This window comes from Notamacropus eugenii, chromosome 4 (assembly GCF_028372415.1).
Source record: "Notamacropus eugenii isolate mMacEug1 chromosome 4, mMacEug1.pri_v2, whole genome shotgun sequence".
Classification (NCBI taxonomy): domain Eukaryota; kingdom Metazoa; phylum Chordata; class Mammalia; order Diprotodontia; family Macropodidae; genus Notamacropus; species Notamacropus eugenii.
In genome coordinates this window covers 75,176,266-75,190,734 of record NC_092875.1, presented here as the reverse complement: position 1 = coordinate 75,190,734, position 14,469 = coordinate 75,176,266, and the positions used below count along the sequence as shown (strand labels likewise).

Here is a 14,469-nt window from a genome sequence, read left to right as displayed (position 1 = left end):
GGATCTCATACAATTCTCTTTCCTTCGTAGAAGTTCTAGGTCACCTTGGTTGTTTGTATTTCCAACTCTGTTGTGGCCCTCTCTCTTTCCTCTATGGGCAAGCTCTAAGTAAGACAAATGTTTAACAACCAGCTCTCCAAGGGAAAAGATGCACATAGGACACACTTAAATTTAATTTATATTATTATCCATTTCTCCATGACTTTCCTACATCTAGACAATCAACCAAACAAGAAATAAAGCACTGATTTGAAGCATTTGTTGGTTTCCGAGGTACAAATGTTCACAATGAAAATTTAACAATCTGCTCTCAAAAGCGGGCATGAGCTGGCTCCAGCAGCTCCTAGTTCTAGGTTACCTTAGTTAAATTAAGGAGTGAAGTTTCTAGGAATATATACAGGAAGTAATGTTTTCAGCTCTGGTCAGACCACAGCTGGAGTACTGCGCTGAGAGCTAGATGCCATGTTTTAGGAATGCTGAGCTGGAGAGCATCCAAAAGAACACAACCGAGATGGTGAAGGGCCTCAAGTACATATCATATGAGGTTCTGTTGAAAGAAGTGGGATTGTTGAACACAAAAAAAGCAAAGCCTTGGGAAAACACGATAACTATCTTCAAGTACTTGGAGATCTCTAATCTGGAAAAGGAATTTAATAGGGTCTGTTTGGTCCCAGACTAGAAGCGATGGGTAGAAGCTTAAAAGAGGTCAACTTAGGCTCGATATCAGGAACAATTTCCTTAGTGCTATACTAAGGTAGAATGGGCTGCCTTGGGAGGTAGAGGCCTCCTCCTCCTTGGAGGTCTTTAAGCAAAGACTGACTAACTACTTAGTGGATGTGTAATCTTGGGACTTCTTTTTCAAACAAGAGTGAAGCAAATGGCTAATTCCAATGGAAGATTCTGTCCTAGATTACTTTGATAATGCTCTGGGCTCTGACACAGGCTCATTGTCATGGGTTCTAGGCTGTCTTATTGATATTCTCAGATGTCTTGTGACCCTCTCATTCTTTCCTGGTTAGATTCTAGGTCATGTCAATGGTATTCTGACCCCTGGTATGACTGACTTTTTTCCCCTCTGGGTGGGTTCTAAGTCACCTCTATTGTGTTCTGGGTTTTCTGGACTCTCTTATGTTGCTCTCTTTTTTCCCCTCCCTGGTTGTATTCTAGGCTACCTTCATGGTGTTCCAGGCTCTGGCCCAGTACCAGCAGGAGGTGCCAGATCACCAAGAACTAAACTTGGATATTTCTGTTCACCTACCCAGTAGGAGCTCAGCCCTCAACTATCGCATCAGTTACGAATCTGCCAGCTTGTTGCGGTCAGCTGAGGTAAGGCACTCCCTGTCTGTGCCCTACTCACTGTAGCCACTGGGCTCCAGATAAAGGGGAATCCCATGCTTAGGTCCAACTTCACTCCATCCTACTGAAGTGGGGTCACCTTTCTTCTTCCTCTGGGAGAAGGACAAGATGAGGGAGATAGAATTACAGTGAAAGGGAGCTTAGGAACTTCTGCCTGACACCTCCTCCCAACCCCAAGCCTCTCTGTAAAATGAAGAAAGGTGCTAATCATGGGGAGAGATTTCACCTTTACTATCTCTTCTCCTTTTGTTCTCTTTCTCTTTTCTTCTAGCTCTTTACCTTCTTTCCTTCTCTATCTCTTCCTTCTTTATCCTTTTTTTCCTCCTTATATTCCTACCCTTTTCTCCCCACTCTCCTCCCCTCTCCTCCTTTCTCCTCCCCTCTTCTTTCCTCCCCTTTCCTCTTCTCTCTCCTTTCCTCCCTGCCCTGCCTTCCCCTCCCTTCCCTTCTCCTCTCTCTCATGTTCTTTTCATCTTCCTACAATCATGAAAAGATGACCTCCTCCAGAAGACGCTGCATTCCTGGTCACCCTAGCCAGTTCTGCCCATACTCACTCCAGTACCTTGGGTCAGGATGAGGAGTAGGTGTGTTTCTTGTTTATCACTGCCTCCTCTAGACTCCCCCTACCACCACCATTCAGCAACCTCTCCTCCTTGAAGACTTCCACATTGTATTCAGATCCTAGGGCAATGATCTTCAGGCCTCCAGGTCATTCTGTGTCCTTCCTGAAGACATTCTAGTCTTCTCTGCCCTAGCCCCTGCCCTTGTACTAGCAGGTTTCAGGATACACACTGATATCCCTTTGAACACCCTTGCTTCCTCATCTGTGTGCCTCCTCCACTCTCATGATGTGAACTTTCACTCCACCTCAGCCAGACATAGGAATGCTCATATCTACCATTTCACCATCACCCCAAAATGGTCTACCTTCATGATCTCAAACTCTCAGATTCCTCCCTAACCATAACTTCATATCTGCCCATCTCTCCCACCTCCCAAATTTGTTCTCTGTTCCCACTGCCACCTCCAGTCCAGGGGTGGGGAACCTGTGGTCTTAAGGCTACATGTGGTTTCAAGGCCTCGGGTTCCCTACCCCTGCTCCAGTCACTCTCTCCCTCCCTGATTGCCTAGGCTCTAGATTCTGGTCCTACTGCCCTACTTTGAAATCTCTCCCATATAGTTTACTACATGGTCAACTTTACGCTGGCCTCTCCCTTTGAATCCCTTGTCCGTGTCCTGTGACTACCCACTACATTCCAAATCCAACCCTCTATTCTACTATTTGCCTTCTTTGCTTCTATTCTTATGGTGCTGAACTTGCTAGAATCCATGACTATGCTGACTCGTTCACAACAGATTTATGTTATCCAGTCACAATTGGGTCCTCATTGGCACACACCAAACCTTCTACTGACTCTACTACAATCCCCACAGCTTTTGTTCCAAACCTTCTCTTCCTTCCTCAAGTCTCCTATGCTGCTCCTCACTCACAGCAGCAAACCTTGTTTCATGCTCAACCAAAAACAAATGTTTCCCTCTAATTCTGTACCTCGGATTACCTTATCATCATCCCCCATGCTGTCATTCTTTGCAACGATCTCTGAAGAAGAAATGACAAGGTTCTTCCCCAAGACCAATCCCTTTCCTTTGTGTTCTATACTCCATCCTCTTCCATCTCCTTTGGGAATTTGCCCCTTTGATTGTCTCCCATCTCTCCTTATCCACCAGCTCCTTTCCTGCTGCCTATAAACATGCCAGGCCTTCCCCCTCAACTTCATAAAATTTTCATGTGATCCTAACATCCCCTTAAGTGATATTCTTTTCTCTCAGCCATTTTATAGATGTACTCCTAGAAAAAAAAAGCTTTCCATACTTGTTGACTCTACTTCCTCATATTACACTTAATTCTCAACCTGAAATCTGGAAACTCAACCGAAATGATCCCTCCAAGGTCACCAGAGATCTTTCTGTTATTAAATCCAATGGACTTTTCTCAGTTCTCCTATTTTTTTTTTTTTTTTACCTTTCTGCAGCCTTTGACACTGCTGGCCACTCCCTTCTCCTGAATACAGTTTCCTCTGGATTTCCATGACACTGCCCTGTCATGGTTTTCTTCTTACCTGTCTCCTTTGCAGAATCATTATCTGTGTTCTACCCCTCATGGATGGATATACCCCAAGGCTCTGTGCTAGGTCCTGTCCTCTTTTCTATGTCATGTTAATCTCATCATTTCCCATGGTTTCAACGGTTAGCTCTCCATCAGTGGCACCCAGATCTACAGATCCAGCCTATGCTTCTACTGAACTCCCATCTCATATCACCAACGGCCTAATGGATCTCTTCACCTCAATGTTCCGTAGACCACTCAAGCTCAACATCTCTAAAACAGAACTAATGATCTTTCTTCCTAACCTTCCTCTTTCTTCTAACTCCTCTGTTTCTCTGGAGGATACCATTGTCCTTCTAGTCACTCAGGTTCTCAACTTCTAAGTCATTCTGGTCTCTTCCTTCTCCTTGAACTCCTATATCCAAATTGGTGGCCAAATCTTATCAATTCTCCCTGTGCAAAATCTCTTCCATTTGTCCCCTTCTCTCCACTCACATAGACACCACCTTATCTCAGGCCTTTGTCACCTTTAACCTGGGACTATTACAATAGTCTCCCTGTTTCTGTTCTCTCCCCTTGCCAACCCATCCTGCACACAACTGCCAAACTGATATTCCTAAAACACAGGTCTGATCATGACACATTAGTGACGCTCACTTGCCTTCCTTAACTCCTCTTAATTCCATGCCTTCCCTCATTAATTACTTGTTATTTATCCTGGATAGCTTACTTCATGTACATTTGTTTGCATATTATGTTCCCTATTAGTTTATAAATTCCTTGAGGACAGGGATTATCTTTTGTCTCTTTTTATATCCCCAGAGTTTAGCACAGTGCCTTTTGCATAGTAGGTGCTTAATAAATGTTTATTGACTAAATCTCACCTCCTCTTAGAGGCCTCTCTCCATTCACCCATTTGTTAGTTCTGCCCTGCCCTTTCCCAAAATTCATTTGTATTTATTTTGTATATTTTTCATATTTATCTGTGTCCATGTTGATTTTCCCCAATGTTGAGTTCCCAAAAGGTAGAGATTATCATATTTCAATTCTTGTATCCCCAATGCCTAGTAAAATGTCCTGCACTTGGAGTTTAATAATTGCATATGGAATTGAATTCTCCTTCCTATAGACCAAGACAAATGAAGACATGATTGTAAAGGCCAGAGGAAAAGGACAAGGCACATTATCGGTGAGAAGGCTCCAGCCCCTGATCTAAGCCCAGCCTGAGCTCCCATTCCTAGTCTCCCCCAACCTTTACCCAAACCTGGCCGCTAATCCCAGCCCCAGTCCTGACCCTCCAACCCTCTTACTCTAAGAATGTATTTTGCCTGTTCATGCTCTGGTCCACTCTGACCTCCCCTCTCCCACTCTCAGGTTGTGACAGTGTATAATGCCAAGTTAAAAGATAGTATAACATGTAAGATGTTTGACCTGAGGGTGTCCACTCGACCAGTCTCAGCAGTTGGTAAGGTGCCCTCCTCCCCCTTCCTAGACCCAGAATCCTAATATCTTTCCTTTCTTCTCTCCCAAATCCTGGCTCTGATCCCTTTCGCCAGCTCTTACCCCAATTCTGATGACCCCCTCCCCTAATGCCCTCTCCCCACTGGAATGGGGACCCAGAACAGGAGTTCTTACTCTCACATGTTCTCTCCCATCTGTTTTCAGAAAGGGTGCCTGAGGATGCCAAGGACAGCATGTTCCTTGATATCTGCACTAGGTGAGTGGATGCCAGCAGGTCCAGGAGAGTGAAGGCCACTGGGAATCATCTCCCCACCCTTGCCTAGAGGAAGGGCCCAGATTGGGTCTTGGGTCACTCCCATTACCAATATTCCTTTCCCTCCCTTCCACCTTCTTCAGCCCTCTCCTATTCACTCATTTCAAAGTCCTCCAGGACAGAGTATCTTGTAAATCTAACCTGTCTCCAACAGCTGCCTGCTATAGCTAAAGGCCAAAACCACAATCCTGGGCTAACTTCCAGGCCCTCTGCCCCTGCTCTGATCCCCCTGGGACCCTTTGGTTCTGCCCCATGCAGGTACCGAGGAAAAACTGATGCTACTATGTCAATTCTGGATATTTCTATGATGACTGGCTTTTCCCCAGACACAAAAGACCTCAGTTTGGTAAGAAAACTGGGGAAGGAGGTCAGGATGCAGGTGAAATAGAGCTGGGGAAGAGTCAAGGACAGGGCTGACTGGGGGGAAGGACTGAAGTCCTGAGAAGAGTATCTTTGCCTCTCACCCCTTCCCCCCCAAGCTGACCAAGGGCAAGGACAGATACATCTCCAAATATGAGCTGGGACAGGCTGTGTCTGACAAGAATACTCTCATAATTTACCTGGACAAGGTAAGCAGTAAACCAACTCCTTGCCCCTTATGTTCCATTTTCCCATTCCCAGTCCAGATTCTGTTCCCTGTCCCTCTTTTTTCCCTTCTCTGACAGGTTTGCCTCCTTCCCTCTCTTCCTCCTTCCCTCCCTCTCTTTCTTCCTCTCTCTCCCTTCCTTTTTCTTTCTCTCTCTCTCTCTTTCTTTCCTTCTGTCACTCCACCTCCCTCTTTCTTTCCCTCCCTCCATTTCTTTCTCTCTCCTTTCCTTTTTCTTTCCCTCTGTCCTTCCCCTTCCTTCTCTCCCTCCCTCCTTGCCTCTCTTTCTCTCTCCTTCCCTCCCTCTCCCTTCTACCTTCTACCCCACCTCCTTTTTAACCCATCTCTAGACTCCTCTCATTCTCTCTGTTACTCATCACTATGACTTTCCTTCTCTTCTCTCCCTCCCCGTCTTCTTCACAATTTATCTTTGTCTCCCTTTGACCCCCGCCTTGGTCTCCATGAACACCCATTCCTCCCTTTTATTCCTCCTCTCAGATTTCTAACCAGGAAGAGGAGTGCTTGAGCTTCAAGATCCACAAATACTTCGAAGTGGGACTCATCCAGCCTGGGTCTGTCAAAGTCTACTCCTACTACAACTTGGGTCAGTGAGTCCTCTGTCTTGGGGGCTAGGGAAGGGAAAATGGGAACATGGAGCAGGAAGCAAAATCTTGAGGACCTCCTGGTCTGAATTGTGGCATGCTGAGTTCTGAGAGTCTGGGAACACATCTGAGCATTGAAGATGTGAGAGTCTGAAGTTTGGGCCCAAGGGTCTCAGGTTCAAGGGCTAGGGTAGACAGGTGGGCCCTGGGTCTTACTCTCAGTTCATGTCCCTGAGCTTTGAAGTCTCAGGACTGAAGCCTCTGATCCTTATTTCTCATTCTCCTCTTCTCCCTCCCCAGAGGAAAGTTGCATCAAGTTCTACCACACAACTAAAGAAGGTGGTCTGCTCAATAAAATCTGCCACAAAGATGTGTGCCGCTGTGCTGAGGGTGAGTGCCAAGTCAGCTGAGGGCTGCTGGACATGGCATGGTTTGGGGATTTGAGCCCTCTCCTGGCCAGCTGCTGAATCTGTCTCCTCTCCCTCTTCCCCGCAGAGAACTGCTTCCTTCACAGAGAGGAGAAGCTTTCAAGGCAACAGAGAATCGAGGAGGCCTGTGAGCCTGGAGTGGACTATGGTGGGTGTAATTAAGTGACTGATCCCGTGAATTCCTTGAATTCCTTCTATGTGTTTCTGAATCTCAGTATCTGACTAAACCTATCTCTCTGTACCCATGTACACGTATGTGGCACACCTATCTGTGTGTGTATCTGTGCTCCTGCCTCACCTTGACCCCTCTGGTCTCTGCCCTCAGTATATAAGGTCAAGGTGGACAAGATCAAGCAGTCTGACAGCTATGATGAATACCAGATGCTCATCAAACAGGTCATTAAATCTGGTGAGTGGCCCTGTCCATGTCCCATGCCCAGACCCTCAGACCTTTTCCTGTGACTCCCCCCTCCCAAAGCTATTCTTTCCTCATGTTGTGTTCCCCACCCTTCTCCTCAGGCTCAGATGAGAATACTCAAGGCAAGATTCGAACCTTCATCAGTCATGTGAAGTGCCGGGATGCCTTATTGCTAAAGGAGGGCAAGGATTATCTAATCTGGGGCATTTCGTCTGACCTATGGAAAATGAAAGAGTAAGAGCCAGGGTCCATCCATTTCCCCCAGTCAAAGTTCTTTTCTCCATCTCCCTACCTGGTCCAGATCACCCCACTCACTCCTTGCCCAGTCTGAGTCATTCTGTGTATTCCTTCTTTGGGTTATTCTATTTACCACCGCCTTCTCCCCCTGCTTACCCTGGGTTTCTCTGACCATCTCCCTGTTCCATCTGGTTCACCAGATTTCATTGCATTCTGTCTCTCCTCTTTAGCCCAAGTCATTCCAACTATCCCCCTTCCTGGTTTCCTTGTTCCCCTCTTCTCCCTACTGGCTCACTCCATCTACTCCCCGGTCCAGGAGCTTCTAAGTGTGCCTCTCTGTGCCCCCAGGCTTAATTACATCATTGGCAAGGACACTTGGGTAGAGTTGTGGCCACAAGAAGACGAGTGTCAGGATGAAGAGTACCAGAAACTGTGTGAGGATCTGGAGATCTTTTCTGAAGGCATGATCTCCTTCGGCTGCCCCAACTAACCTGGCTGCAACCTGAGCCCCCCATGGAACCAAATGATGACCCAGCCCTGGCCTTAGCCAGGTCTCACTGTATTTCTAAATAAAGACTCTTCTTCAAGGATTTAATGAATTCACCTAGTGTGGTGCTTGGAGATCCTTGGGGAATCAGAGAACAGAACTCCAGCCCAGGGGGCTGGGGAGGAGGAGAGAGCACAAGGGAGCACCATGTATGGAGACATTGCCAGAGTGGGAGGTGGCAGGCAGGTTCAAATCCCAGTGTGCCCCTGAGCAAGTCCCTTCAGCACTCTCATCCTCAGTTTCTTGATCTATAGAAATGAGGGTAATAATCTCTGTCTGAATGGTGAATAATAATCAGAGAATCCCCAAGTGCTAGTATAATGTGGGGTGTTGGGATTATCATTATCAAGAAGGCCAAATACTTATTTACATCCCAAGGTGTTGGTTTGGCTTGGGGACTAGGCTCCATCTTTCTATCCTGGTCCTGGAGGATTGTCATGTCAGAACTAGAAGTACCCTAAGAGACTATCTGGTCCCATTTTACAGATTAGAAAATAGGCCTTGAGAGGGAGGAAAGGGCTTATTCAAGTAATGGGTAACAAAGCAGAGTGAGAATGTGAACCCTTCTATCATCCCTCATCCCCCACTTTTCCTGGTGGTGTGGCTGACTCAGAGAAGGTAGGGAGGGTTGGTCTGGACAGGAAGTAACAGGCAGGGATAAGAGGGGTCATAGAAACAAGAGGATGACTGCTCAGAGAAAAACACTCTCAGCACCCACCCACCTATTCCCACTCCTTATCAAGCCCTTCAGACTTCCTCAGCAGCAATCATGTAGCCCTGTATGCAGCAGGTGATTAATAAATGTTTCCTGAAAAGACACATATCCCATAGAGGATCCTTTGAGGAGGGAAGGGGGGTGGATGGGTGAGGGACAGGGCAATTAGAACCCTCAGGTATCCAGGTCCACAGCCAGATGGTCCAGGAAACACCTTTGATTTGGGGGTTTTGTGATTTGGGGTTCAACTCTGGCCTTGGGTCAGGGGTAGAAGGAATATGGGGCTGAACACAAAAACTCTAAGGTCCCTGGGGGACTTTGGAGGGACAGTAACCCCCACAACCCATATCCCCAACCCCAAGGCCTTCAGGGCTTTAGGCATTGAACCCTTGGATCTCCCTCCATGTTCAGTTTATCCAACTCTTCATGACTCCATTTTGGGGGAGTTTCTTGGTAGAGATAAGGGAATGATTTGCTATTTCCTTCTCCAGCTCATTTTATAGATGAAGAAACTGAGGCAAACAGGGTAAAGTGACTTACCCAGGGTCATACAGCTAATAAGTGTCTGTGGTCAGATTTTGAACTCAGGAAGATGGGTCTCTCTTACTCCAGGCCTGGTGCTCCACCCACAGCATCACCTGGCTGCCCTACGCCCGCTGTACATTGTCTCTAAACCAAGATAGGAAATATGTACTTGGAGATCATCAATAAAACCTGTATATGCAACCCTCATTTCCCACTTACCTCTTCCACATCTATATCTCCTTTCCCTCTACCCCACACCTGCCACGTTCTCGCAAACTTGAATAAATAGTCACCACACATGAAAAGGTCCATGTCTGACCCATGGAAATTGGTAATGGAGCCTACATTCTATCACTACTCCTCAGTCCTCCAACCAACTCAGATCCCTCTTATCCTGATCTCTAAAGATCCTGGGTCTCGGGGCTAGAGTGGGGGATGGTCATAGAATGATAGACTTAAAGTTAGAAAGATCTTGAGATCATTTAATACAACTTATCTAAGAGATGAAGAAACTAAGGCCTTTAGGGAGACAATGACTTACCCAAGGTCGTTACACAGCTAGTAAATATGTGAGGCAGGAATGAGCCCAGCTCTCCTTGATGCCAAGCGCAGCTGCCTGAGGAGCTCTCAGGTCCCTTTCATCTCTAAATCCTCTGCCCTGATTACATTCACCATTCAGACATTCTTTGGTAGTCCTGCTTCCTCCTCAGACTTGCTGCTTGATGAGCCCCACCACTTGGCTTCCTTTGGGCCCCTCTTTGGTGTCCCTCAGACCTTTGGGGCACACATGCTTTAACAGTTTTCCCAGAGAGGGGTCACCCAGGTTCCATATGGTCTTGGAAAATAGGAAAGTGTGAGTACATCAGCCCTACCCGCCCACCAGCCACTGGGGCAGGAAGGGGGAGGCAAGGGGAACGGGGCGGGGCAGAGTGGCTTCAAGAGGCTCTTGGGGTGAAGGCTGCGACCAGAACAGCCTCCGTTTGCCTGCCCACCTGTCAGGGAGGCCTAGCCAAAGCACATGTGGTAAGCAGCTGGTTTCCTCTTGAAAACCTATAGCCCCAGGGTCGTATCAGTGCATTCATCAGACAGCAAAACCATCAGAGGCTTCCTCTAAGAAGGTACTTCCCAGGTCCTTACCTACTTGGGCACTAGAGCTGGCCCTTTCCTAGTTTGGAGGCCAAGCAAGTTTCCTAAGAATTGAACCCAGGCAGGTTCTTGGGCATTAAGACTAGGTACCCAAGCTGGAGACTTACTCAGTAGCCATGGTTCCAGAGAGCAGAAGAGCCATGAGAGAACCAGTGATTCATCCATCGGTGTTCATTGTGGATGGACAGACAGATGTGCCCTTCCCCCAGCAGAGAAGGAGCAGGCAACGGACATGCCAGAGAACACAGATGGCGCTGGGGTTCCTCTTGCTACTGGCATTGGCTGGGGTAGCTATAGAAGGGTATTTTCTATGGAGCTTCCATTGGGATCTTATGACCCTCAGTCTTCGGCTACCGGTGAGTAAGCAAGCTGCTTGTGTGGCTGGGTATGTACTTGTGTGAGCAAATGTGTGATTGTATGAACATGTATGTGCCACTGTATGCATATGTTTATATGTACATGCCTGTGTGTGAGTGAGTGTGTGTGGTATGTGCATGGGTGTGAGTGTATGTGTGTGGGTGAGTGTGTGCATGTGAGTGTGTGTGTGTGTGTGTGTGTGGTATGTGCATGGGTGTGAGTGTATGTGTGTGGGTGAGTGTGTGCAAGTGTGTGTGTGTGTGTGTGTGTGGTATGTGCATGTGTGTGAGTGTATGTGTGTGGGTGTGTGTGCAAGTATGTGTGTGTATGTGTGTGTGTGTGTACGTGTGTGAGCCGCCACTTGCCTGGTGGTTTCCATAGTCACACTGCATTTCTGTTTTCCAGAAAGAGGAGGGTTCCTTGGAGAAGCTGGTTCAGGGTAAGTTTAAGGGAAGGGACAGGGATAGGAGAGTCAGCACTGCCCAGAGGGAGGGGTCACCCAAGCTCATCAAACAAGTGTCATCCTGGCTTCTGTCACGCCCTAGGCTGGTTCTCAGGCTACAGCCTATCCTCCCCCCTCCCAACTTGACTTCTGTCTTTCTTCTCCCTCCCCCACACCCACTTCCAGCTTCCCTTCTTCATCTGCACTCCTCCTTCCTCCCCCCTCCAAGCCTAGGAACACTATTGCCCAATGGGGTTTGCGTAACCCAGGGTTATGAGTGTGTGTTGGAGTTGGGGGTGTGTGGGACAGCCAGGGTGGTAAAGAGATAATATACCTTATTCCTACTCAGAGCTGAGGTCCAGGAACTGAATTTGGGGTCTAATGACCTGAGTTCAAATCTCAGCTCTGCTGTGGTTGTGGGCAAGTCAGTCTCATCTCCTTGGGTTCCCTCATCTGTAAAAAGAAGACTCTGCAATCTTGTCCAGTTCTAGAGTTAGGGTCTCTGACCTCAGGATTTGGGGTTGGTTTTGACCCCAGAAGGGAGAGGATTAGAAGGAGTATTCCATGGGGTTCTAAGGAAGGACTGAGCACCAGAGGAGCAGGCCCAGAGGTTTAGATGCTTACCTGTAGCCCCAGTCTTTGACTTCCGACTTCTGTCTCTTCCCTAGAGCGGAGATCCTATCAGAACAAGCCAGCAGCTCACCTCACAGGTAAGGAGCTGGGGGCAGAAAGGGCAGAAGGGGCAGAGAAGTGGTCACAGCTGGCCTAGACTGTGTGTGGGACTAAGTACAAGCCCCCAGAGGTTCCTAGGCTCACATACTTGCTCCAGAAATGCTAAGGACCATAGGAAAGACATAGGGAGATAGGTCGATCATACTGAAGGATATGGATGGATACATCCCCCAGGCAGGCCCATAAGCATTACAGGGTAGGGGAAAGAACACTGGATGTGGAGTAAGAGATCCTTGGGCAAGTCATTTCCCTTCCTCTATGCCTCAGTTTCCTCAACTGTGAAATAGAAAGTTGCATTAGTTGACCTCTAACGTCCTTTCTACCTTGAGATTTTGTGATCCTATGCCTGATCCTTTGAGACACAATGTGGTGGTTAATAGTGGCACCAATAACCAGGGGTCAGACTTATTGTCAGAAAAGTCTGGGTTCAAGACCTACCCCTGAAATATGGTAGCTCTGTGACTGTAAGTCACTTAACTGCTGGGTACCTAATAAATTCCAGATTACATCAATTACAGATAATTTCCACACCAGAAATTTCCTATGCTGATGAAATCACAAGTCTAGGGCGAAAACCAACCAACCAACCCCCAAACTTCCCCCAAACCTCCCACAATCCCTTATTCCTTCTTGGTACTTTCTATTTTTCTAGATTTCTTCCCCTTCCCTAGTATCGTAGAATCTCTGTATTGGCAATGACTCGAGATCATCTAGTTTGAGTGCCCAGATCTGAGAAATGACTTGAAATCTCTTGACTCCAAACACAGGCAGAGGCAGAGAGAGGGGTTGGAACTCTGATCTCAGTCTTCAGACTCCAAATCACAGCCTTTTCCCACTCTTCTACCTAAGAGGGCCTGGGTAGCCTGCTCTGCTTACCAGGGGAATATAACATGCTCTTTTTCCCCCCACATATACACTTACACTTTATGTATGTTCATCTTTCTTTCCATCTGTTGTCTCTCTGCCTTTCTTTAGCTATCTGTCTCCATCTCTCTTGTCTCTCTGTCTCTATCTGTCTCTGTTTATCTCTTTTTCTGTCTGTTGTCTCCCTGCCTGTTTCTCTCTGTCTTTCTATTGTCTGTGTGTGTGTGTGTGTGTGTGTGTGTGTGTGTGTGTGTGTCTGATTTTCTTTCTCTTTCGTCTCTCCAGGGGCCAACTCAAGTCTGGCAATGAGGGGTGGACCACTGCTCTGGGAGGCCCAACTGGGCCTAGCTTTCCTTCGAGGCCTGGATTATCGAGCAGGATCACTGGTGTTCACCCGGCCTGGCTACTATTACATCTATTCAAAGGTGCAGCTTGGTGGTGTTGGATGCCCAGGAGGGTCGATGACTGGTGGACCTGTCACCCATGGACTTTACAAGCGCACATCCCGATACCCCGAGGAGCTAGAGCTGCTGGTCAGCCGTCGGTCCTCCTGTGGCTGGGCAGGGGCCTCCTCCAGGGTCTGGTGGGACAGCAGTTTCCTGGGCGGCGTGGTCCATATCGAGGCTGGTGAGGAAGTCTTTGTCCGAGTGCCAGAAGAGAGACTGGTCAGGGTCAAGGATGGGACCCGTTCCTATTTTGGGGCCTTCATGGTTTAAGATGCCTCAGTTTTTCCATCTACACAACAAGGGATTTGGATTAGATAATCTCTATGCTTTCTTCCAACTCTAAATTCAATGATCCTGTGATCCTAGCTGTGTGACCTTAGGCAAGTCATTGCCTCTCCGGGCCTTAGTTTCTCCCATCTGTAAGATGGAAAGATTATATTACATGATCTCTAAGGATCCTTTCAAGCTTTCAATTTTATGAACTATGTCTGATGGCCTGGCCCAGTCAATTACCTTGGGGGATACAGGGCTACTTCCAAGACTACACAGAGAGTTAGTAGATGGAAGTCAGAGCAGATGGTAAGAAAAATGACTGGTCTGTCCATTCAGGGCACCAGCAATGACTCCAGGGCTAGCTAAGTAACCTGGAACTGATGCTGAATTTCCTGACATTCAGGATGGGGTTTGGGGGCTCATGGGGTATTTATCATGGGGTTAGGGGAAAGCAGGTAAGGGGAACCTGCCCAAAGCTTGAAATTCACCTACTGTAATCTACACACAGTACGACACACATACAGTCATATATAGTTAGATATATACATACATATATGTGTGTATATATATGTGTGTGTATGTATACATATACGTATACACACATAGAGTCACATCAGGGACATCAGAGACATCACACACAAAAATACACACATGGTCCTACAATGACATGCACATTCTTACACATATACTTCTGATCCAAAGTCACATACATCTTATAGTTGCACATAAATAAAGCTTTAAAAAGGCACAGTTACACCTCTCTTTCACAATCACACAGTCACACTTGAATGTGCCCAGAGTCACACAATTCTGTCTCTCTCTCCTCTTTTTCTTCTCTGTCTCTGTCTCTCTGTGTGTTTCTGTCTCTATCTGTCTGTCTGTCTGTCTGTGTGTGTGTCTCTCTCTCTCTCTCT

General features: G+C 47.2%; 2 protein-coding genes across 2 annotated transcripts in view; both read left to right on the top strand.

Moving 5' to 3' along the window:
* C3 (complement C3) overlaps positions 1-8,098 on the top strand; it is a 35,567-nt gene extending 27,469 nt beyond the window's left edge. The window contains exons 30-41 of the mRNA XM_072602031.1: positions 1,168-1,326; positions 4,593-4,652; positions 4,838-4,928; positions 5,129-5,180; positions 5,496-5,583; positions 5,717-5,806; positions 6,322-6,427; positions 6,726-6,815; positions 6,921-7,001; positions 7,179-7,262; positions 7,373-7,505; positions 7,857-8,098. Of these exons, the coding sequence (XP_072458132.1) occupies positions 1,168-1,326; positions 4,593-4,652; positions 4,838-4,928; positions 5,129-5,180; positions 5,496-5,583; positions 5,717-5,806; positions 6,322-6,427; positions 6,726-6,815; positions 6,921-7,001; positions 7,179-7,262; positions 7,373-7,505; positions 7,857-7,998 (1,176 nt within the window). The 3' untranslated portion in view covers positions 7,999-8,098. The remainder of the gene's footprint in view (positions 1-1,167; positions 1,327-4,592; positions 4,653-4,837; positions 4,929-5,128; positions 5,181-5,495; positions 5,584-5,716; positions 5,807-6,321; positions 6,428-6,725; positions 6,816-6,920; positions 7,002-7,178; positions 7,263-7,372; positions 7,506-7,856) is intronic.
* Positions 8,099-10,442: 2,344 nt separating this feature from the next.
* Positions 10,443-13,650, top strand: TNFSF14 (TNF superfamily member 14). The gene is made up of 4 exons (XM_072602032.1): positions 10,443-10,797; positions 11,204-11,237; positions 11,909-11,950; positions 13,122-13,650. Exons 1-4 carry the CDS (start codon positions 10,558-10,560, stop codon positions 13,550-13,552), a joined length of 747 nt encoding a protein of 248 aa, XP_072458133.1. The 5' UTR covers positions 10,443-10,557; the 3' UTR covers positions 13,553-13,650.
* The last annotated feature ends 819 nt before the right edge of the window (positions 13,651-14,469 follow it).

Coding starts and splice junctions, on each gene's coding strand:
- TNFSF14 (XM_072602032.1), top strand. CDS start 10,558: ATGGTTCCAGAGAGCAGAAGAGCCATGAGAGAACCAGTGATTCATCCA. Junction 10,798..11,203: donor CCCTCAGTCTTCGGCTACCG/GTGAGTAAGCAA, acceptor TCTGTTTTCCAG/AAAGAGGAGGGTTCCTTGGA. Junction 11,951..13,121: donor GCCAGCAGCTCACCTCACAG/GTAAGGAGCTGG, acceptor TCGTCTCTCCAG/GGGCCAACTCAAGTCTGGCA.